General features: G+C 31.0%; 1 protein-coding gene across 1 annotated transcript; it reads left to right on the forward strand.

The window, feature by feature from the left end:
- Nucleotides 1-12,491: 12,491 nt before the first annotated feature.
- LOC131623257 (chaperonin CPN60-like 2, mitochondrial) lies at nt 12,492-17,927 on the forward strand. The gene is made up of 17 exons (XM_058894253.1): nt 12,492-12,676; nt 12,842-12,973; nt 13,979-14,138; nt 14,297-14,472; nt 14,737-14,832; nt 14,915-15,019; nt 15,312-15,398; nt 15,488-15,577; nt 15,779-15,859; nt 15,982-16,050; nt 16,139-16,216; nt 16,430-16,525; nt 16,614-16,713; nt 16,949-17,052; nt 17,141-17,246; nt 17,361-17,439; nt 17,532-17,927. The coding sequence occupies exons 1-17, from the start codon at nt 12,611-12,613 to the stop codon at nt 17,635-17,637; spliced, it is 1,731 nt and encodes a 576-aa protein (XP_058750236.1). The 5' UTR covers nt 12,492-12,610; the 3' UTR covers nt 17,638-17,927.
- Nucleotides 17,928-25,141: the final 7,214 nt, after the last annotated feature.

A 25,141-nucleotide genomic window follows, 5' to 3' on the forward strand; every position in this document is an offset into this window, starting at 1 on the left:
ATAGATTACAACATAATTTTGTATTTAGACTTTCATACACTATCAAATAACAACAAAATTCGTCATATTTTGACAACAATTTTTTATTTAATATGTAAAAATTAAATTAGACAAAAATGGAATATTAAACATAAAATAATAGCATAAAATAATATAAAAGTTATTATAATGAAACAAAAATAAAAGAGACGAAAGATTAGTGAAGGTGAAAAAAAAGTGTTGAGAGATTAGAGAAGATGTGCGATAAAAACGAAACTGAAATACGGAACATTTACATAAAAATGAGAAGATGGAAAAGAAAGAATATAAGAGAGTAGAGATTATAGAAAAAGAGAGAAGATGTATGTGGCAAAGAATGTGCGATAATGTTATTAGAGATTTAAGAAGATCGGGATTGAAATTATACGTGTAAGGATGAGATAATTATTCGTAATCATAAGGCTAATGTATAATAGGTTTAAGTTTGCGCTGGATGTGAGTTAAGTAAAATTTGGGTTGTAACATAATGCGGTTTGATTTAGTTTGGTTCGGGTTACAAAATACAAATCGCAAACCGAACTGAACCGTGCGGTTTTGTTAAAAAATTACTCAAACTAATCCAAACCAAATGCGGTTTTTTGCGGTTTTGGTTTGGTTTGGTTTAGTTTGCGATTTTTTATTGGGTTGGTTTGGTTTTGAACACCCCTACTGAGAAGTATTCCCCAGTGTCGTGTCGGAGCCGGATTGGCTAACAAACCCTAGTAGAGGGTTCTCCATATATTTTAATTCCTTAATTTATTAAAATGTAGCAACAATACATAATTTGTTTCGAAAATAAAAAATAATAATACAACCAAAAACATAAACTATTGGGTATATGTCCAACCCCTTCGGTTAAACAGAATATCTGATTTAACAAGTGTTGAACCTAAAATTTAAACTTGTTAAGTTAGGTATCCTGTTTAACCGACTTAATAAGTTTTTTTGTAATTTTTCAAGTGTGCGTTTATGCAACACTTGTTAAGTCAGGTATCCTATTTAACGACTTAACAAGTTTTCAGCAATTTTTCAAACGTTGGTCCAATGCATGGACAAACCTTTGAAGGATTTTTTTTAACATTGGTTCAACCAATGAATGGACGAATCTATGAAAGAAAAGTAGCGTTTTAGAACAAAAATCAAAATCTAGCATTTTGGTGTATTATTTTCAATAATGTGATATATTGGTAAAAAAAAAATTCTCATAATCATGCCTTCTACCAGGGTCAAATAAGGAATACATTCTTCAAAAAAGTCTCAAAAGACACAAGTTAAAGAACTAAATGAACGAATAGTCTTAAAAATTATACATCATTTTTAATAAAAATATAGAATTAATTTTTTCAATACAAATTTTCTACCCTAAAGCACGAGTTAATATTACCCTATAGAAAAAAAGACGATTCTTTTTTCCTCTAAAAATAGCAAATACATATGTGTCTTTGTTAAGGGTGTTTGCGGACCGGTTTGGTTCGGTTTTGAGAGAATTTGATATCCAAACTGATTAAAATTAAATGGATTGATTTGGATTGAATTTGCAAATTTTTGCGATAAAGCCCAAACCAAACCGAACCGAAAAATAACAGGTTAGTTTGGGTTGGATTGATCGGGTAGATAAAAAAATTGCAAAAATATTTGAAAAAAACAAATTATTTATGAAAATTAACTTTTCATAATAATTAAAAAAATATGTAATATTAATAGTGTTCAATTGTAAATATTAGACTAGCAATTTTTTTCTAATAGATTCAAAAATATGTAACTAAAAAAATATTTAACATAAAGAAAATTTATTCTATAACTAGTCACTTGAGTTAGTATTTAGTATGATAATGAATGTGTGATTGTTCTATGCTCATCTACCACATTACACTAACATTTTTCTAATAATAAATTAAAATAGCATAACTTGTCCACATACGATATTTCACTTTTTCCTTCTTGAAGTTTTTTTATTGATATAAATTTTCATGATAATTAATTATGGTTGATTTGGGTTGGGTTTGCGGGTAGAAAATTGAAAATTCAATGTCCGAATCAATTATCATTTGAATTTTATTGGTTTTGTTCGATTCTTACCTGAACTGGAAAATATACAGCCCAAACACTATAATTTAGTTTGAATTTTAGTCGGGTTCAAATTTATGCGAACCACTGAACAACCCGTGGTCTTTGTTTCTTGGAATTGGTAGAAAAATTTCCTCTCTAAAAATAGCAAATACATACGTGTCTTTGTACCTTGGAATTGGAAAAAGATAGAAGAACATGGTATGATACTCGTCGTTACATACAAGGCATTGATAGTTGATAGAAACAGATCAACATCCATATACGGAACTAAAAGCTGGAATACTGTTGTTGTGGTGTAGAAATTCTTGAGAGCTTTTTTTAGATAAGAATCATAGAACAGATGACACGTTTATGCAATGAGTAGTTTACACATTCTTTTCAAGAATTCAATTCCACACAACACATTTCTATCTCAATAAGGATAGGACTTTATTTAATATCTCTAAAATTTTCAAAACAATATTACATTATAAAAACATAATAAGTACAACTTTAAGACATAAATTAGTATAATAGCAAAAGATAGGAGGACGTTAATGAAGAAAGAAATGATACCTTAGTAATTGTCGGTAGAATTGACCTTACAAATTAATGGTTTTAAAGAGATACTGATTTTCAAAGAAAAAGTAAGAAAATTGTATAGTACTAGTACAAAAGACAGTGATAGTTGCCAGAAATTGAAAATAGTGAGTGATATATAATTGAAAGAAATTGAATAGTAATAAAACTTGTAGTCCTGTCGTTGTTGTAGTGTAGAATAGGGGCCACGTTTATGCAATAGGTCATTTAAAGACTCTCCTTAGTCTTCAATTCTACACCAACAGATCTGCATTTCAACATGGATAGTTGTTAGTGTGTCAACTGTTTGGTCAAGCCAATATTACAAAGCTGCAATGATTTATTAATAAGGAGAAGAGACTTTCTTTCAAATTTTCTCTGTTTATTTTTTAGAATAATTTAAAAAATAAAATGAGAATGAAAGTGTTAGTTCTAGGTACTTTAAAAATAATATGGATTAAAATGATAATATTTTCATATTTAGACTTGAAAATAATTTAAGTTATGGCTCTATTTGACATGTTCTTTTTAGCTTATAGTTTATAGCTTATAAGTTCGTATAACAATAAAAGATTTGTTTGATAACGGTCTTTTTATCACAAGCTTGTAGTTTATTTTACTACCTTATAACTTATTTTATACACACTATTTCAAATAAGGTTTTAGTTTATAGCTTATATCTTATCATTTTTCTTCCAGTTTTACGCTTATTATTTTAACTAACATCCACTTTTACCCTCTATAATGTATTTTTATTTAAAATAAAATAATTACATATTAAATGTCTTTTATGTCATTTTAATTAATCAGCTAATTGAACCGTTAATTTTACCAAACACTTCAATTAGCTTTGGCCTAGATTTAAAGTGCAAAAGAGGGATTCTGTCTGGTGGAAAGACTTGTTGGCGGCAAGTCTGGATTTAACTAATGAGCTTGATTTTTTTGCAGGTAATGTTAGCTTTGGCCTAGGCGATGGCGGCAAAATCATGTTCTGGTATAGCAGGTGGCTAGGCGGGATCCCATTTAAAGAATTGTTTCCCTTGCTCTTTAACGCCTCTAGCAAGAAGCAGGGTACGGTCTCGGAAATGGGCTCTAGGTGTGAAGATCATTGGCAGTGGGACTTTCACGTTACTGCTATCATCCTGCTGGACAACCCAGAACTAATGCAGGAGGCCATGGAATTGATGGAGATTCTGGGCGGAATCTGTCCAACGGTAGGGGCGGTGGACTCAATAAAGTGGTGGCCTAGCACGGAAGGTTGTTTCAGTCAAAAGCTGTTGTTCATTGATGAGGGTCCGTCATTTAGAAGAAGAGGTCGAAGCGAACAAGCTGGCAGCAATAAAATGGGTGTGGGAAGCTGCAGTTCCGTCCAAAATAAAGGTGTTCGGCTGGAGGTTTTTCTTAAACAGATTACCATCAAAGGATCAACTCGTGAGGAGGAATATTCTACATAGGGAGGAAGATAAAATGTGTGTTATGTGCTCAGGAGAATATGAGGATTTGGTTCACTTAAGTTTCTTGTGTCCTTTTGCTAAGAATGTGTGGATTAGGATAGGATTATGGCTAGACATTATGCTAGATGTTTCTGTGGCTGGTCACCTTCATTTAGCATATTTTTTGCAGGTTTTGAAGGGTAGAATAAAAAGGAAGAAGTTATGCTTGATTTGGCTTACAACGGTTTGGGTCATTTGGAATTCAAGAAACAACATCATCTTCAACAACTCTCCATTAGTTTTAGATGATGTTATCACGAGCATCAAGTCGGTTTCTTGGATCTGGCTTTCAGTTGGTTCGTCAAAGAGCCCTTTTATCTCTTTTTACTCTTGGTATCAAGCTCCTTTGGAGGCTTTAAAATATGTGTAATCAATACGTTATAATGGGTTTTGAGTACCCCTAGTACTCTTATCTATAATCTAATATAATCTTGCTTATAAAAAAAAACAGCTATAAATCATCTGTTATTAGCTATAAGCTATAAGCTATCAGCCATTAGCCATCAGCCATAACTATCAGCTAGTTTATCAGTCAACCGTTATTTTTACCAAACAAAATTTTTAAACTGAAAACAATAAATATTAAGTATTAATTCTCTATAATCCTTTCAAGGTTAATCGAATCCCTATGAGTGTCAAAGGTAGTAAAAGATATGTGAAATTTGACAGTTTTTTGTGAAATACATTTTAAGGGAATGAAGCACACAAGGATGAGAGAAATAGAAAATGCCAGGAAATTAGAGAAAGAAAAAGGTCAAACATTGAGTATCAACGTACTTTCATCAACGAGAATAATCACATACAACCTGCAAAACTAACCAAACAATGTTGGATTTTGAATTATTATCTGCGAAACTAACCAAATAATGTTGGATTTTGAAGGTCAGAATGTTTTGGCCATTAAAACATGTTTTGTTTATAATATTGCACTTGTATATTTTTGAAAAAACACAATAAATGAAATGGGTTGGTAAGGTGAATAGTTCTTCTGATTTTATTAGGGGGAATTTTCTTGCTTGGTTCGATTTTTTTAAATCTAAGAAAGTGAAAGAAGGTAAAGAAAGTTTGGTGTGGTTAGCGGCGTGTTGGACTATATGGAGAATAAGGAACTCTTGCATCTTTAACAATGATTGTGGTGTTGTTTCTGACGTCGTTTGGAACATCAATTTTTTAGTTTGGAAGTGGTTCTTTATTGATGAAATTTCTTTCTCCAAATGTAATTTTTATGAATTTTGCAAAGACCCTTTTTATTATTTAGATTAAGCTTCAGTTGGATGAGAATTTCTTTCTATCCCGAGTCTTTTCTCGATTTTTGTAATCGGGTTTTAGTGCACTATGCTACTACGCGGTTCCTCGTCCATGGGAATTGCATAGTCCTTAAGGGGTTTGTTATTAACTACAATGTCTGTCATATCTTGTTATCTTGGAAGTCAACGCCTCCCTCGTAAGAAACGCTCGATCTTGTCAACCGGTTTGACTAAATTGTCAGCATTACGTGTTCTTCTCATACAAAAGTAGCGAAAAATTTTAAACATGAAAATAAAACTCTAGTGTCTATGATGATCAGAAAAAAGTTCAATATTAGCGCAATTTGTCCCCTACAACGTCGCCAAAAATTTGATACGTTGCAAGCGTACGACAAATGTCATAGTAGTAAAAAGATATTGAACCACAAGGATCAATGGTTAAGTACTAGATTATACCCTATCGATGTAAAGCTAGAGCAATCAAATAGTGAGAAGTAAGATTAACTTAAGTGAAAAAGCACTTAAGTCAAAACAACTTATTTGAAAAGTATTTTAAAAAAATATCTTAATCGAAATTATAATAAAGCAAACATGACTTAGGGTCATGAGTACTATCTTAAACTTCTCCGCATGACTTAAACACTTCTATTACGAGAATTCTGACACAATTTATAGACAAATAGACTATTATGGACAATACCTACTTTCGCTAGCGTATTGTCCTATCTCTAACAAACGGATCGCTCCTCGACTTTTGCTCGCGCAGAAGCGTTTGTCATTGATTGTTACTTTTGCACGACTATTAAATGAGGAACATTTTTTTAATTTCATCCGATCACTTTCGTGACTTCAAACTTGATTGTTTAAAAACTACTTTCCGGCGTTCGCACTTATCCTTTCAGATCAAGGAAAACGCCTAAGAATATTCCTACTTCCGTAGCGAGATTTAAATTAAAGACTCGGACTTTAAAATAAATAAGTAGAATTCTTGCAACCGACTTAAGTTAATCTATACAGATAATCATCCAATAGGGTTCATGACCCTTAGTCCCTAAGGAACTACTCATTCTTGGTGATGGGAAATTCAATCAAAGTAATTCTTACGAATGAAAACATAATTAACAATAATAATAAAATAAAGTGATAGACAAAACCTAAATAAAAGAAAAGCTTCAATATAAATTTATCCAACTGCTTCAATGGAGACTTGAGTACAAAACTTGGAAAACTAAAGTATGTGAGTTGAAAATGAAATAAAACTAGATAAAAACTCAAGACTATCTATGAGTTTTTATATCAAACTCTTAACATAGAAAATATCTCATTAGTTCAATTTCAATTACAATCAGATCAAAACTATCAAAAATTTCAAAATAGATAGAACCGGGCCAGAAAAGGAAACAAATCTGGAGAAAGTGCACCTCCTGTCACGGTTCGTAATAGCCATTACGGGTTCCCTTAACAGGCCTATGGATTTTGGCTTGAGCGCCTCTTTTGGAGGGTTGAAGGACCATGTCTGTTACAATTCATAATAGGAATTACATGTGGCCGTAACAAACCCCTGGTTTTTGTATGAAGAATTTTGTTTCTTTGCATTTTCCCGCGTTTTGTCTATTTTTCGTCCATCCTTCGCTTGAAACTATGTTATGACCATGAAACAAAGGAAATGCAATGCCAAAGCATAAAACATGGTAAAACAAAAGGAAAACAGATAAAAGCAATGAAATACCAAAGTAAAATTACTAATAAAAATGATGCAAATACCACTTATCAAGAACCAAAATAATTTTCGTTATATTGATCATAACGAAAACCATCAGTGATTACTAATAATGACATGACTAAATGACGTAGATTCATCATGAAATGTGTAGCATGAAATCACATAAAGTTGGTTTGTACATGTCGATTTTCAACTAGTCCTACTTTACTTTAGTGATATAATTCAATAACCTTATTGTACAAAGTATAAATAGATGAATGTCAAACTTAATAAACCAAAATATTCAAAACCTGAGTATGCATACCTAATAACAAACATAAAACATAAAACATAAAATTCATAAATCACTAACTCCCACTAAACTAAAGATTCTTCAAACTGTAAAACACCCATATAAGCAGTGTGCTCATGAAAGACCTTGGATGGAAGACCATTTGTAAGAGGATCTATTATCTTGGAGTTTGTCCCTAAGTGTTCTCAAGAAATATGTTCACTTTGTACTCTTTACTTAACAACTAAGAACTTGATGTCAATATTTTTTGACTTGGTCGAGCTCCTATTATTGTTGGAGTATAGGACGACTAATTTATTGTCACAATATAACTTAAGTAGTTTTCAATTCCTTCCACAATTCTTAGCCCAGTGACAAGGTTCCTCGACCAAATCCCATCGTTTCATGCCCCAAAGCATGCTATAAATTTCGCTGCTATGGTGGATAAAGCTATAAGGGTTTGCTTGGTACTGCAGAAAGAAAATGCACCACCAGCCAACATGTAGATATAGCCTGAAGTGGATTTTTTTCTATCTTGGCATCCAGTCAAATCTGAGTAAGAGTATTCAGTGATCTCCAACTGGTCCGACCTCTTATATGTTTATAGCATATAATCTTTTGTTCTCTTTAAATACCTCATAATATTTTTGGTTGTTTTCCAATGATCAACTGGATTGCTCAAATATTTGCCTAACACCCCAAATATGAATGTAATATTCAAATACATACAGACTTGGACATACATCAGCCTCCTTACAGCTGACGCGTAAGCAATCTTTTGCATTTCTTGAATTTATGAGTTTCCTTTTTGGCACTAACTAAAACTAAATTTGGCTCCCTTAGCAAATGGAGTATCCCTAGCTTACATTCCGGCATGTCAAACCTTTTAAGTACATTTTCGATATAGATCCTTTGTGATAATCCTAAGATACTTTTTCGACTTGCATGCTTGTTTGTCATCCCTAATCCATTATAAGAAGTGGGAGACTCACAATTGCGAAGGAGATCGTTGGATGCAACTGTGAGTGGTTGAGTTCCACATCGCCTATGAATAAGTGAAATGTTGAATTGATAAGAGAGAAGATTCATATATCTAATGTCTTAAGATTTTGGGTAGAAGTGGTGTTCCTCTCTCTTATGATTATGGAACATTGGTCTCATTGGTACTTCATCCTTTCACGATTTATCCATCACTCAAAACTCATACTAAATATTAACTTCTCATACTATGAATTTTTAATAAAATATCTAAAATAATAATAATAATAATAATAATAATAATAATAATAATAATAATAATAAAAATGTTAACCAGTATCCTCAAGACAATGGTTAAGACCTTAAAATAATAAATTTATCTCGATAATCTACGTATTTAATGCCTTGAAAAATTAAAATATTAAATTTTCTATAATTTTTTTTTTAATGCTTAACCATTGCCCATCAAGGGCACTGCTTAGCAAGACCCTAATAATAAAGAGAACGACATAATTTAAAATTTATTGTATTTTTTTAAAATTAAATATATCTTGCAAATAACTACATAGATTAATATTTTAAATTAAAAAAATTTAATAGATAATAAATATTTTTCTCAAAAAAATTTAACTCTACGAGGAAGAAGATGATGCACCGTCTAAGGGGCCCGTTGGTGCTGGAGCTGGCTGGTCCATTGGTGGGGTTTGGATAACAGAACTTTGTAACCATAGGAAAATTCATTGCATATGTTGTGACTAATATTTGTTGGTACATGTGCTGCAAACATGTTAGTGTCAAGAAAATCACGTGTTTAACTTCCCAATCTAAAGAGGAACAGCTACCAGATTCATTGATGATTGAACCAATCTCCAACGTGCAACATAAATTCCATATATTATGATGAATAAGTGTCTACTTGGTAAGACTAAAAAGAAAAAAGAGTTTTTAATTTTTCAATTTATTTTAATAAAAAAGTTATGTGTGATAAGTGTTGTTAAAATTTTACCTTATAGTTTTTTCTCATATTAGCAAGTCATGTGAGATAAGTGTTGTTAAAATTTTACCTTATAGTTTTTTCTCATATTAGCTTATCATTTTTTTTCAAAAGATATCTAAAATAGTTTTTGGGCTTGTATTGGTAGTTTTTAACTTATGAGTTTTTTTTTTAAATTTTTTTTTGTAGTGAAAATAATATTTATTTCAAAAAAATACTAAAATAAAGTCGATCCAAAGGATTTAGACAAAGCCAAACAAAGTTCAAACACAACAACTAACTAGCAACCTAGTATATATAAAGTGTATCCTTGTTCATACGATCTTTTAAATTCAAGTGGAGACTGCTTCTCATGAGCACAATTGTCTTGATGTTGTGAATTAGGTTGGGATTCATAGCCTTTTGAGCAAAAATTAATTCATTTCGCGCTTGCTAGAGGTAGTAAATAGTTTATGCAGTAGTCATCTCGAATAATTCTCTATGCCAACCTTTTTTATCTAGTTTCATGTATCAACCATAAATTCTCTCTATCGCAGCTGGAAGCCTCTGTTTTGTATTCATATTCCACTTCAGCATAGTAATCCAAATATTCTTAGTGTACTTCCATTCAAAATATAAATAAATGATTCAAGGATTCATATTGTTGACATAAATTATAAATGCCATCAGTCACCACTCCGAATTTCAGCAATCTATCTTTAATGGGGAGCCTGCTAAGCATAGCTATTCAAATAGTGAATCTAGCTCGAGGTCTAACATGATTATTAAAGAACAATTTTAGTTAACTTGAACTCTTTCTCCTCTAAGCTCCTTGTACATAGATTAAATATGAAATTTACCTTGTTGCACACTCTCATCCCAATATTAGTTATTTATCACTAACTCTCTACACTTCATAATTTTTGTCAGCATCCAAGAGCTAGTTGTATTGCTTTGCCACTGTAGGATATTTTTCCCTTTCATATAATAAGTATCAAGCAATCTAATCCAAAGCTTATATGCTCTAGCATATAAATTCCAAAGGAAATTTAACATAGTTGCATTGTTCTAGTCATTGAGAGAAGTGATGTTTAGACCCTCAAAGTTTTTTAGTTCACATAGTTTGTCCCAAGTAACATGAGCTTTCCTATTGTCCGAGTCTTTGCCACTCCACATAAAATTCCTCCAAATTGCCTCAATTTGCCTAATGATCTTCTCAGGAATAAGAAACACCTGCATCCAAAAACCAGACATAGCCGGCAAGATACTTTTCACTAATTGTTGCCTTCCTACATATCTAAGCAGCTTGGTTATCTAGTGTCGAGTCTTGGTCACCATTTTATCAATCAAAGGCTGACATTGGTTGATAGTGATATCTTTCTGCTAGATAGTGGAACACCTAAGTACCTAAAAGGCAAATGACCTTCAACAAAACACGTGGCAGCCAGGATTATATGCTAATCCTGTAAATTAGTCCCACAAAAATACCTTGCATTTAGCAGGGTTAACCTTCAAATCAGTGGACTCAGAATTGATTGAATACTTTCATCATAAGTTGTACAAAAATCTCATTACCTCTGGTAAACATTAAAAGATCATTTGTAAAGAAAATGTTGGTTATCTTAAGCTTGACACATTTGAATTTAGGTCTAGGCCTCTTAGTTTGTCTACTACTATCCAGCTTTACTCTCAAGAGTGAATGGTCAGAAATATGAGGATTAAGGATCTCAATCTCACACAGAGGGAAAGCTAGAAACCACTCATTAGTATCATGCTCATGTAACTCAATGCCCTCCATCAACTTCTCCATATCCATATATTCATCCATCTTAACACCATTGCCACCAACTCTATCACTAATTTTCATCACATTGTTGAAGTCACCAATAACCATCCAAGGCCCAGTTATTGTTCCCCCAACAATTTAGAGATCTTCCTAGAGATTCCTTATGTTTCCTAGTTGGCTGTGAGCATATACCACAGTAAAAAAATGTGAGATAGTATCATTTCTTTGGTGAACTCATATGGCGAGGTTCATAATTTGGCATCGCAACCAGCACACATAGCCCGGGGGGGGGGGGGGGGTGGGGCATATTTAGACATTATTATTAATTTTATGTATTATTTGTATAGTATGTGTAGTTTTTACTTATACATTTGCACAACATTATTTATTAGATAGCATTTTGTCACTTCATTAATGCATGATAAGCATAACTTAACATTTGACAGACGATTACATAACTTAGATAGACGATTATATAACTTAAGAAACCAATAATGAATAAGAAAACCTAAACACTACCAGATAATTATGGATGTTTTAACATTTTGATAATGTCATCAATAGATCTAGAAATTGTTGCATCAAACTCGACCGGTCCCTTTGTTAGCCTACGGTGATATGAACTTAACATAACTTTCAAATCTTCATTGGTATTCAACTCAATAAGGTTGTATTTCCCCTTTCATCAATATCATTTCAGTCTTCACGAAACTCGATCTACCTACCTTTCTATTATTAATGTCGGGCAACAAATCATTCAACTTGGATATCAAGACGGCGAAACATGCATCGTCATTCAGAAGCCAAAATTCTACGGTAGTTTTCGCTCCATTGAGTACACTTCTTCCTTAGACAAAAACTAAGGAACATACATTATAAGATGTTATTTTTAACAATAACACATGACCTTTATTTATGCAATTTTGAATTCATTTTGTACCATATAATGCGGCCAATGCAATTACAATCGTATAAAAGTGTCGGCAAAATCTTATTCGTATGATTCTCCACTCTTTTATAGTTATTTAATTTTCACAAATTGACTAAATATCTGATAGCTTTTAGATTTTGCTAAAACTCTGATACTAAACAAATATTCCAGGCATTTTAAAATATCCGATGCATCAAATATTTCATATACACTATCCAATTTTTTTGCTATGAATCTGATTTTTGATTAATACCAAATATTTTGTCCTAATTTTTGACTTAAATTTCCAGGAGGACAACATGAATATTATTAAAATATAAAGGGTGTCATGTATAAAATGATGGGTGGCAGAAAGATTTCTCTGAATTTGGACAGGCCCTTTTGAAGTTTACAGATTATGGCCCAAACAGAACAAAGAAAGAACTTTCCAGAAAACAAAAAAGAAAAAAAAAAGCTTAAACCCTTTCTCTAACTCTAAAGCCCTATTTGCTTCTTCTTCAATTCTCTGATCTCACTGCACCACTTCTTCCAACATTCACAATTCACTGTTCCTGCAACTGCAATGTATCGATTTGCTTCTAAATTAGCTTCCTCCATTACTTCTTCAACCCCAAAAAATAAGAATCTCGTAAGACTATAACTTTTTCTATGCTTGTTTATTTGTTAGTTTTGATTTGTAAAGTGTGAATTTTTATTGAATTGGCATTTTGGGTGTATACTTGTTCATTTCAATTTCATTTTTTTTTGCTTTAATGGTGCAATTTTGAAATGAAAATGAATGATTTTGGGGCAGGTGTATAGTGGGGTGTTGTTAAGAAGAAATTATGTGACGAAAGATATAAACTTTGGAGTTGGGGCTCGTGCTGCTATACTTCAAGGTGTTTCTGAGGTTGCTGAGGCTGTTAAAGTTACCATGGGACCTAAGGTATTGCTACTGTCTTGTTTTCTGTTACACTTTTATTACTCATTCTTTATTTTGTATGTTCATCACTGTAGTGCCTTTATATGCTCTGCTTATTTAGGCCTTGTTTGGATAGAAAGCTTATGTAAGTGCTTATGTATAAGCTATTTGATTATAAAAGAATAATTTCATATAAGCTATAAGTTGTTTTCGTTAGCTATCATGGAGAGTTTGTGGAAATAAGCATGTCATAAGTTGTTTTCTTAAGCTCTCCTAAACAGTTGCACAAGTAGATAAACTCTAATAAGTTAATCCAAATAGACCCTTACTAGTACAACTACTACTTATCTTATGGTTAGTTGTTGAATTCAATTTTTTTTTTTTTTGAAACTGTTTCTTACACATGATTATTGTAAGTTGCACCCTATGGGTTTGTCGACGGATGTTAGTATTGTTTGTGTTTAAAATTGTTCGGTTTTGTTTGTAAGAGTCAAAATATGATTTGGATTAGAAACATTGACCATATTTTCTGCTTATTTAGGCCTTGTTTGAATAGAAAGCTTAAGTAATCTCTTATAACATAAACACTTATCATGTTAGTGCTTATATATAAGCTATTTGATGATAAAAGATAAATTAAAATCAAACTGTCTCAGTATAAGCTATAAGTTGTTTTCATTGGCTATCATGGAGAGTTTGTGGAAATAAGCATGTCATAAGTTGCACAAGTAGATTAACTCTAATAAGTTCATCGAACTAAACCCTTAGTACAACTACTTCTTATCTATTGATTTATTGTTGAATTCATTTTTTTTTTTTGAAGCTATTTCTTGCACATATTTATTGTAAGTTGCACCCTATGATATGAGTTTGTCGATGGATGTTAGTATTGTTTGTGTTTAAAATTGTTCGTTTTTGTTTGTAAGAGTCAAAATATGATTTGGATTAGAAACATTGACAGGAGGAATTTACATTGTGAAGTGGTAAATCGTAACTTTATTTTCTATTGTTTTGATTTGGTTGAGCTAGGGTCGAAATGTGATAATTGAGAAAAGCCACAGGGGTCCTAGGGTCACAAAGGATGGTGTCACTGTAGCCAAAAGTATCAGTTTTAAAGACAAAGCCAAAAATGTTGGTGCCGAACTCATCAAACAAGTGGCCAAGGCTACGAACACTGCTGCAGGAGACGGTGATTACTTTCCTTTCAACTTGATTTACCTCAAAATTATTCTACAACTCTTTATTGAGAATTTGATTTTCATTGATATTGTTACTATAGCATCAATTCTACAAGAAGATTTTAATCCTTTCAGATCTTACAAGCCAATGTTTCTTCTCTGATTCCAGGTACAACTTGTGCAACTGTTTTGACTCAGGCAATACTCATAGAAGGTTGCAAATCAATTGCTGCCGGTGTAAATGTCATGGACCTGCGTAATGGAATAAATAAAGCAGTTGATGCTGTAATTACTGATTTAAAAAGCAGAGCAGTAAGGATAAGCACGCCAGAAGAGATAACCCAGGTGCAAGGAGTTCTCAAGAAAACATTACTGTTACTATAGTCAATATAATTGATTTACAATATAATGCTCATTTAGTTGCTTCCTATAGTCAAGTTTAGATCTATAGGCATTGAATAATTTTGCCGTGCCTGATACATATCTAATCTTATTCTATTTGGAGAAAAATCAGGTTGTACTGCTTATTGTCTTCCTAATATATGTCATTTGTTGTACTGTTTTAAATTGTTCGCTATTAGCTATTCATTCATTTTGTTTGACGAGTAGGTTGGTACAATATCTGCAAATGGGGAGCGTGATATTGGAGAATTGATTGCAAGGGCAATGGAGAAAGTTGGGAAGGAAGGAGTCATTACTGTTGCTGTAAGTAAATTTTATATATTTTACTTAACTTATTTTTTTACAAAGTTTCAATCCGGGCTGTCTAAGATTTTAAAGTTTTCAGGATGGCAACACTTTGGAAAATGAGTTGGAAGTGGTGGAAGGAATGAAGTTAACTAGAGGCTACATATCTCCTTATTTTATTACTGACCAGAAGACCCAGAAATGTGTAAGCGTGGACTTATTCTTGGACGTATTCTTTTGTCCATAACATAGATTACAAACATTCTCTAAAAATGAACCAGTATGTATATTATTGTATGATTGATTTACTTGGATAAGAATTTGATTATGGCTTCATGTTAAGTCGTAGAATCAATCTGCTAATGTATTAGCCTAGTTTATTCAGTTATATATGACATACATCACATATAAATAAAAGGCTTCATTCGACTTGCTTATTTTCGTGAGGGGTTAATTTTTATTTGTAATGTTAATAAAGGTGATTTCAATTTTGTTAGGAATTGGAGAATCCTTTTATCCTCATCCATGACAAGAAAATTTCAGACATGAATTCACTGTTGAAAGTATTGGAGCTGTCAGTAACGGTAGATAAGCTAATCTTGACTCATTGTGCTAATTTTCATTTACAATATGAATATTCTCATTATTTACTTTTCTATTTTATTTTAATCAGAATAAAAGACCACTTCTAGTTGTCGCGGAAGATGTTGATAGTGATGCATTGGCTATGCTCATACTCAACAAGCATCGTGCTGGGCTTAAGGTTGGTTCATCTTGGTTATATTTTCTGCTACCTCGTGGTTCAACAAACTTGATTGCTGGTTTTGTTGTCACCCTGATTTCAGATTATTGTATATGTAACTTGGTTTTCTTTGTTGCTGTTCAACAATCTATGTACATATAGTTTGTGTTACTTGGAACTTGATTTTGTATTCCACCTCATTTCAAGTTTCTTGTATTTTAGGTTTGTGCTATAAAAGCTCCTGGTTTTGGAGATAATAGAAAAGCAGCTCTAGATGATCTGGCAATTCTTACTGGAGGAGAGGTGATTCTCTACCTACATTTTATTAAATCAGTTGTTGTGTTTGGAGCTTGGGCTCCTTCTATGCTTGTATTTGGAATCACTGCTTATTATGCTGAAAATGATTGCAATGAATTTTAAAACAGGTTATCACAGAAGAGCGCGGCATAGCTCTCAACAAAGTCCGACCTGAAATGCTTGGCACTGCAAAAAAGGCACGTGGCTTGAACCACTATAACTGTTCTTTGTTTCCTCTATTATGTTACAATGTTTTACGGAAACATCTAATTCAATGTGCAACAGATTACTGTCACCATTGATGACACTATTGTTCTACATGGTGGTGGGGATAAGAAGTTTATTGAAGATAGATGTGTGCAGGTATCTTTTCTCCTACTTTCTTTTGTTCTTGAAAAAATTGGCATTAAGTTGAATGATTTTATTTCTATGTATGGATTTATCACAGAACTTTGATTTTAACAAAATATTACCGGTTCTTAAGTTAGAACTTTGATAGTGGGCTGTTGACAAAAGAGTTAAACAAGTATAATTTGTATACTTTATAATATTTAACGATCAAATATTCTTTTGTAGCTAAGGGAAGCAATGGAGATGAGTTCTGCAACATTTGATAAAGAAAAGGCACAAGAACGGCTATCAAAGCTCTCCGGCGGTGTTGCTGTTTTCAAAGTTTGTCATTCATCCTTAAAAACAAATAGTTTGTGATGTTTACGTTGTAATATTTACTCACATGGAAGATGGATTTAAACATCTATAGGTTGGTGGGGCTAGTGAAGCAGAAGTTGGGGAACGGAAAGATAGGGTAACTGATGCTTTAAATGCCACTAGAGCAGCTGTGGAGGAGGGCATTGTCCCAGGTAACTCAATTTTGCGCATGTTTAAAATCATGGCGAGCTTGCCAGAATCACGGCGAGCCACCGTGATTTTGACTAAATTACACTTTGGAGCTTCATCAAAATCATAGCCACTGTGATTTTGTCAAATTCACCATGTCATCTTGATTTTGCCTGAATCACCCATTTCATATTCTTCTTCACATAGGCTGATTACTTGTTCATCTTTTAAAAGTCAGTATGTAATCGTTTTATCCAGGTGGCGGGGTTGCTCTCTTATATGCTAGCAAAGTCTTGGAGAATCTTCAAACTAAAAATGAGGATGAGAGAAGAGGAGTACAGATTATTCAGTATGCACTCAAGGTTTGTGCTGTTTGCTTCACACTCTTTTTTTCACTTCTTTACCTAGAAATTTTCCATATTTTCCAACAATGCTTATTATTTGCCACAGGCACCTACATTTACAATAGCTGCAAATGCTGGTTTTGACGGTTCTTTAATTTATAGCAAATTGTTAGAACAAGATAATCCCAATTTGGGCTTTGATGCTGCTAAAGGTTAGTAACAATGATGGTTTTAATGCTGTATTGTTTATGATATCTACAAAATGATTCTGTATTAAAAACTAAAATGAAGGTTATTTAACTATGGTTCTTATTCTGCGAAAACAGGAGCTTATGTTGATATGGTGAAGGCCGGAATTATCGATCCTGTTAAAGTTGTTAGAACAGCTTTGGTAGATGCTGCCAGGTAAAATCATCACATTGTAATTTTTTCCCTGCTTATATTTCATACATAGCGATATGTGAAACTAGTTTCTTTTTTTCTTTTCTCTATTGCAGTGTATCGATGTTACTGACGACAACCGAGGCATCTATTGTGGAAAATATGAGTGACAAAAATAAACCTCCTCAAAGGGTGGCAGATATGGATGATTTGGACTACTAAACCAAACCTGCTTCTTCATACAACAAATGATGAAACCAATTTTTTGTATCAGTTTTTTACTTATTGAGGAAGTTGCTAAAGTATAAACTGAGGAGTCTAATTTAAAGAGTGAAGTTGATGCTATGCAGCATAAGATTCACAATGTTATAGAGAAAGTTCATGTCTCATTCAAAGTTATGATCATTAATAGGCTAAGATAAAAAACTTGTCCCATTCTTTAGGTGTCATTCATCCTTTGTACCAACATTTATGTAACAAGTTCAAATCATAAAAAAGTTGTTTTGGTGTTACTTGGTTGTGCTGTGATAATACTTCTCTGAATATAAATCCCTATATAAACTTTAGAAAACAAATTACTATACAAAATACAAAACAACCCTTATATACCTTTCCCCTTCTAAACCATGTGCCCTTTTGTAGGGTAAAGTTATATTTGTGTATACAATAATATTTTAACTTAAAAAAAGTCAGCTTTTTGATTCAACATTTCTTGAGTTTTTTAGGCTACCTTCAAATTAGTTTACACTTCAATTTAGGTAATATCTTAATCCACCTTTTGATACTCTTAGGCACCTAGCGCAATTTCATTTACGCCCATTGATTTTGGAGATATTTTTTTCAAAGGTGTATCTACGGAAGTATTTTAAATTGGGAAAACTTCAACATAATTCAACATTCTGTAGATGCACCTTCGGAAAAAAAAAAGGTGTTTCCTAATTTATATCTCCGGAAGTAAGGAATATTTTTGGAAGTGCACACGGTACTTAAGAACCTCTAAGGGGAGGGATAAGAGATTCTCTCAATTTATGATGCGACATTGACATAACAATGATCGAGTGACGTCATTGTCATGTTGTTTCTAAAATTAAACAATTTTCTCTAAGTTCAAATTTCAAATTCAACTTTAATAAATCTTCCTCCATTTCACCTAATGTTTAGGATCATAGTTATGTTGTTTCTAAAACTAAACTATCTTCTCCAAATTCAAGTTCAATAAAATATGGTACGACAAGTTTGGATCTTGAGATAATGTTTCTAATCTTGGAAAGATATGTATTTATTCTAAACTTGTACAACTCTTTTTGTGTGGCTGTTAGATCTCTTGAGGAAGCATCTCCTGCCGATACTTAATTAAATATTTAATTTAATTATTGTGCTTCAATATGCATGTGATACTTACTTAAATATTTAGTTTAATTATTGATTTTTGTTGCTATAAAAAGATATATGTTTTAAAAAAATACAGTTTTTATAAGTGAGTGTGAGGCGAGGCAGGGAAACTCGTTCTTTATTGAAGGTGAAAGTGGATAGTCAATTGTTGTTCCTAAGTAAGGGTAAGGGCGGAGGTGAAGTTGGTATAGGAAGACGGGATGGCAGTTGGTAATGCTTAAACTCATTTGCACTTGTCCCGTTGTCATGCCTACTTCAACTTCAACGGTCATAAATTTGGAAGTGAGCAAAATATATAAAACAATGTGCAGATATGATAAATTTGGTGCAAATATTACTTAAGTGGGACAGTGCGGACGGTATAGGTTTTGTCCCGTCACATATCATTCTTATGTCAGTGTTACATAATTTAAAAAAAAAAAATCAAAAAGTCAAAATAAAGAGACCAAGTAGTTGATATTTTCCTACATATCATTCTTACTTCAGGATTTTCACTAAACTTGGCTTAAGAAACTGAGATGCGAGATCGTGCGAAGGCTAGAACCTCCTTGCGTTCAATGATTCTTCTAATCATATGTGTGGACATATGTACTACTGATCTCCTTAGGAGTGGGGATGATAAGAAAATAATGAACATTTGTTTCTTTGTGATTCTATGTGAAAATATCTATAATGACATTCTCGATGATAAAGTATCACAATGGTCATGAGAGGGAATGAAAAATTATTTGAAAGGTCAAAACAACCTTTATACAATGGAACGAATGAAGCAAGTTAATGCTGCAAAATGAAAGCAAATGGAAGGTGAAAAATCAATGGTCTAGATGACACCTTAAAAATATAACGGCACTTAAGTGCACCTGGACACTCTAGGGAAAAATGCTATACACTAACCTTTCTACACAGGGCCACGTGTGAGGATAGTTGTGAAACATCTCAATGATGAAATTGATATTTATTGAAGCTATCTCTAGATCTTTTCTGCTTCTCAGTATTGGATCACGATCAGACGTACATAACTTAACTTCTTGAAAGGTTTCCCATGCACCACGCCATAACATGTCTTGGAGGAAAGTGTTATGGGCCGGCCACAGGCTTAATACGAAATAGATTTAAGATTCATCCACTATATAAATACCCAAGGCCGTCTCAAGTTTTAGGAGGCCCTGTGTAGATTTGTCACCGTTTAACCATAAGAAACTAATAGAGGCCCTATGTACTCATGATTTAATCCATCAGATAATTTATGAGGCCCTATTTAGCTATAATTTAATTCTAGAAAATTTGAGGCCCTGTGCGGTAGCTCGCTTTGCACGCCCTTAAAGACGACCCTGCCACATGTGAAAAACAAATATATTCAATCAATATTCCCTTTATTTACTTTTACTCACAATCTGACTTGACCGTTGGAGTATTAACCTTTCAGATCCATGATGCACAATCACACCAAAGTAACTCACAACATCGCATCAAGGATGTGCACGAATAATCCGAGTTCTCAAATGAAACAATTATCTTTAAATTTGTGGCGTCTAATTTATTTTTGATGTATTCCGTACATTGTTCTACATTTTTAACTATCAATGTATTATAAAATGGTTAAATATGCCCTTAGTTATATATCACTTTCGATTTTAGTTATTATAAATTTTTATTATTTTATTTTGACCATTACAAATATTTTGTAATTTTTTTTATGATAGTTCTTTTGTTTTCTTACATGTAAAATTATTTTTTAATTGAAATTGGTTTTAGTAATAAGTAAAATATGGGATTTGAGTACTTTTCTATTTTATTCAAGACACTCATTAATCAATTTAAATATTACAAGATCAATTTACGAAAATATCATTGATCCTTCAAAATTAATTATCAAATAAATATTTATCATTAAGTAACATAAAAACAGATATTTAACAAATATTTGTAACCCATAGTTCTAAAAAAACATATGAGACCATTACTAATCATTGATTCAAATAAAAATATAATAAATATTTGTCACCATAAATATAAAAGAATTACTTGACTGTCTTGACAAATATTTATTACATATTCGAGGGACAAAAATTTGTCAATGATTAATATATAAAAGTGAGATAAATATTTATCCATAAAAAAAACACTTAACACATGCTATTGCTACCTGAAATAAGTTACAAATATTTGTCATTCATTAATATAAAAAAGTCATTAATTTTTACAATATGGTACGTGTATTCGAAACTACAACTCGATAATCCTAATTATTCTATTTAATTATGTTAAAAACGATTATCTGTTTAGTAAAAAACATATCCTTTTACTATTTATTTTAATTATATTAATTAACAATTTTTTTTTATGTTTTAAAAGTATTGAACCTAACAATACAATAATATGTCTACAACAACTGTGCAAGTAGCACGGATATTTATATAATATTAACCGAAAGTATTGATATATCAAGTAGACCTAAATTTAATTTGCATTAATAATGATAGTAATAGGTAGAGTAGTTAATCTTTTCTCAAAAATATTGATAAATTATATAGAAATAATTCTGTCAGTATTTTTTATATGTTTTATTTTTCTCAATAGGTTATTATCTATTTTTAAAAAATTGATTAATATCTTCTCTAAACAATTTAATAATATTTTCTAAAATTTACTTGCCAAGAGATAAGGGGATTACACGTGGCATAACTAAATCTTTGTTAAGAAAAAATTATAAAATTCTTTTTATAAAATAATTGATCGACTAAAATTTGAAAATAGTTTCTTGCAAAAATAAAACACGTTAGCATTTTTTAAAATTGTTTTTAATTATAAATTTATGAAAGCAAAACTATTTTATATAGCTTCTTGCAAAAAGAAAACACGTTAGCATTTTTTTAATTCTTTTTAAGTATTTTTTAAATTATTTTTAATCATAAATTTATAAATTTATGAAAGAAAACTATTTTATATAGCATCTTGCAAAAAGAAAACAAACATTTTTTAATTGTTTTTAATTATAAATTTATGAAAGCAAAACTATTTATATAGTTTTGTAATTCAAATGACACTTGTGATTAACTTGTTGGCTAATTATTCTCCAAATATTGTTACTATAAATTTCAAAAATTAAAGTATTCAAATTTTAAATAATAAAAGATATAGTAGTTTGAAAAATGAGAATATACGGAAATATCGAACCTTCTCACATCAACTATAAATACAATTACTTGTCAATAATTATCTCACTTTACTCATTTGTTTTTCATTCACCACCTTTTGTTGGCAACATGCAATTTTAACTTTCCAATGATAATTTTACTTCAAATTATGAGATGGAGGCTATGAATCTTATTACATTACCACCATATTACAAATTCAGACCTAATAATATTGAGCTGATTGATTATTATTTGAAACAAAAATTAAAAGGTGTTCAACCAATTCCACCACACATTTATGATATTGATGTTTACAAATTTCCTCCTCAAGAATTAGGTATCTTATTAGTTATGTATTCATTAAAAGAATATGCTTGCAAACTATCAATAATATCTTTTATTTAAAAAATTTTAACATTGGTAAAATGTCGATTTTATTGTCTTTGTTTGAGACATAGAATTCTTATTTTAAAATGTCAAATTTTTTATTTTTCTCATAGGCCACTATAAACAAAATATCTATTTTATTTTAATTAACAATTATTTTTATTTATTATCTTTATTAGAGATATAAAATTTTATTTTCAAATATCAAAATTTTTATTTTTTTTCACATAACACTATCAGCAAAATGCATATTTTATTTTAATTAACAATTGTCTTGATTTGAGACACAAAATTTTTATTTTCAAATGTCAAAATTAAATTTATATTATTATTATTATTATTATTATTATTATTATTATTATTATTATTATTATTTTATAATTAAATAACTAATTTCGAATTTACATGTATATTTAAATAAAATCTATATAGTATCAAATAAATTTACTCGTGTGGACGCACAGGTATCTTGCTAGTTTACTATACATCAAAAACATTCATTTATTTTTATTATTTATTTAATTTTTTAAATTCTTTTGTTAATAGTGTGTTGATATGTTTTATGTAGAAAATACTAATAAATTTAAAGGGAGGTTAAAATGTATTTTTTTTACGCCAAGAAGCCATAAATATGAAAATGGACAATGTCCTGATCGAGCGGTTGAAAACCATGGTTTTTAGAAAGCTACTGGAAAAGAAAATGCAGTGATGGATAATTATATTGAAATTGGATTCAAAAGAACATTAGTGTTTTACAATGGTAAACAAGGAAAGGCTAAAGAGTTAGTGAATTGGAAGACTAATTGGATTATGCAAGAGTTCATAATGGATCAACTCTTTCTAAAGACTCAGATAAAGAAAATGGAAGATTTTGTTGACGATCTTACACAAAAAGCTTTGGTAAATTATTTAATTTAATTTTTGTTGTTCATATATATATATATATATATATATATATATATATATATATATATATATATATATATATATATATATATATATATATATATATATATATATATAAATTTATTGGCAACTTTTGTGGCATCATTTTCACGTGGCATGTGAGATGTTGTAGCATGAAAATCATGTGACAACTTTAGTTGCAGCGTGAAAACCACGTGACTATTTTTCATATATTATTTAAGTAAATTTAATTTAATTTAAATTATATTTAACTTAATTTTTTTATTGTATGTGTAGGACGATTATCAGACATTGCTTGTACGATTTCTGAACATTAATCCTCAGTATACTTTGAGACCGGGTGAGCCGCTTCATTCAGATGTGAACTTTATATTTGGAGTGAAGTCATTGGCGGAAAGGGGTCTAACAGGTGTTTTTTTGGGTGGAAATTTGGCAGGCACCTTGAGAAATGATGACAGAACTCTATATCAAAGAGTTATTGACGGGGAAGGGGGTTCATGTCCATTAAATTTGACATCGGAACAACAAGAAACCGTAAGACAATTTGCGGTAAATGAGACGAGACGCGAGGCGGCGGAACATGAGGTGGCTTTGAAGGCCCAAATGGAGGCAATGCAGAGCAAGTATCAGCGGCAAATGAAGGTCATGGTGAAGAGGCAATTTGATATGAAGGCGGAAATGCGGCAATTTATGCAATCGTTTGGTGGAAACCAAAACGTGGGTAGTTATGCGCCGACGGATCAAGAGAACGAAAATGATGATAACTTTCTCGACCCTGACTGATCGTTGATTTAATTTTATTTTTATTTTGTTGTTACTTTTGATTTTGAATTTTTGTAAGATATTAATTAATTTATAATTACATTATATTTAGTAATATTTGATTTATAATTTCAGTTTAGTAATTTATATATTTTTAGTTTATTAATTTATATATTTTAATATATTTAGTTTATTAATTTAATTTATATAATTTAGTTTCAGAATTAAAAAAATTAATACTAACTAGTTTTAGAATTAAAAAAATAAAATAATTAATGACGTGATTTACATGTCACTAGGTAGTGACATGAAAATCACGTCGCAACTAAGGGTGGGAATAGGTCAGATAGACTAACAGGAGCCTATGGCCCTGCCTACATAGGCCTAGGCCAGGCCAGACTTTTTATGTAAATAGAAAAGGCTTAGGCTTTTTTATAAGCCTATTTAGCTAAAAAGACTATGCCACATGCCATATAAAAGTCTTTTAAACCTATAAGGCCGACCTAGTTAAATAAATATGAATAATTTTATTAATATTATATTGTATTTTGTACTTTATATTAAAATAAAAAAATAAATCTTAGTTATCTTGAAGAAATTATGAAAATAAGATGAAAAAAAATCTTATGAACAATGCCATAAGTTGCTTCCATAAGTTCTCTCAAACAAATAGTATTACAAAATTTATGCTACTAGATAAACTCAAATAAGTCAATGCAAACAAACATTTAATCTCACATATATTTTAATTTGTTAGTCTATATAAACTTGAGTTGAATGACTTATTTACAAATGTTCAAATGAAATAGGCTTTTAAGTAGGCTAATAGGCCAATCAGACAGTAAATTTCATGTCAGTATTAAATTTTTTTTGTAGTGGATATGATATACATATGGTTAAAAATGTGCTTTAATTTTTTTTTAATGTTTAAGTGTGAGAGAAATTTTAAATGATAAATTTGAAATTTTAATACAAAAGCAAAATTCTTAAAGTTCATATTAAATTAAATTAAAAAATAATAAGTTCTATATTCTATTAAATAATAATAAATATTTAACTTTTGAAAGATAAATGTAAAATAGCCGGAATAGAACCCAAAAAAACTGCAAATATAATTATTT

Source organism: Vicia villosa, unplaced genomic scaffold, assembly GCF_029867415.1.
Source record: "Vicia villosa cultivar HV-30 ecotype Madison, WI unplaced genomic scaffold, Vvil1.0 ctg.000060F_1_1, whole genome shotgun sequence".
Lineage (NCBI taxonomy): Eukaryota > Viridiplantae > Streptophyta > Magnoliopsida > Fabales > Fabaceae > Vicia > Vicia villosa.

Excerpts from the sequence above, each read along its gene's own strand:
- LOC131623257 (XM_058894253.1), top strand. The coding sequence starts at position 12,611 with ATGTATCGATTTGCTTCTAAATTAGCTTCCTCCATTACTTCTTCAACC. Across the intron at positions 15,020-15,311 it reads ACCAGAAGACCCAGAAATGT|GAATTGGAGAATCCTTTTAT; the intron begins GTAAGCGTGGAC and ends CAATTTTGTTAG. Across the intron at positions 16,526-16,613 it reads GCGGTGTTGCTGTTTTCAAA|GTTGGTGGGGCTAGTGAAGC; the intron begins GTTTGTCATTCA and ends AAACATCTATAG.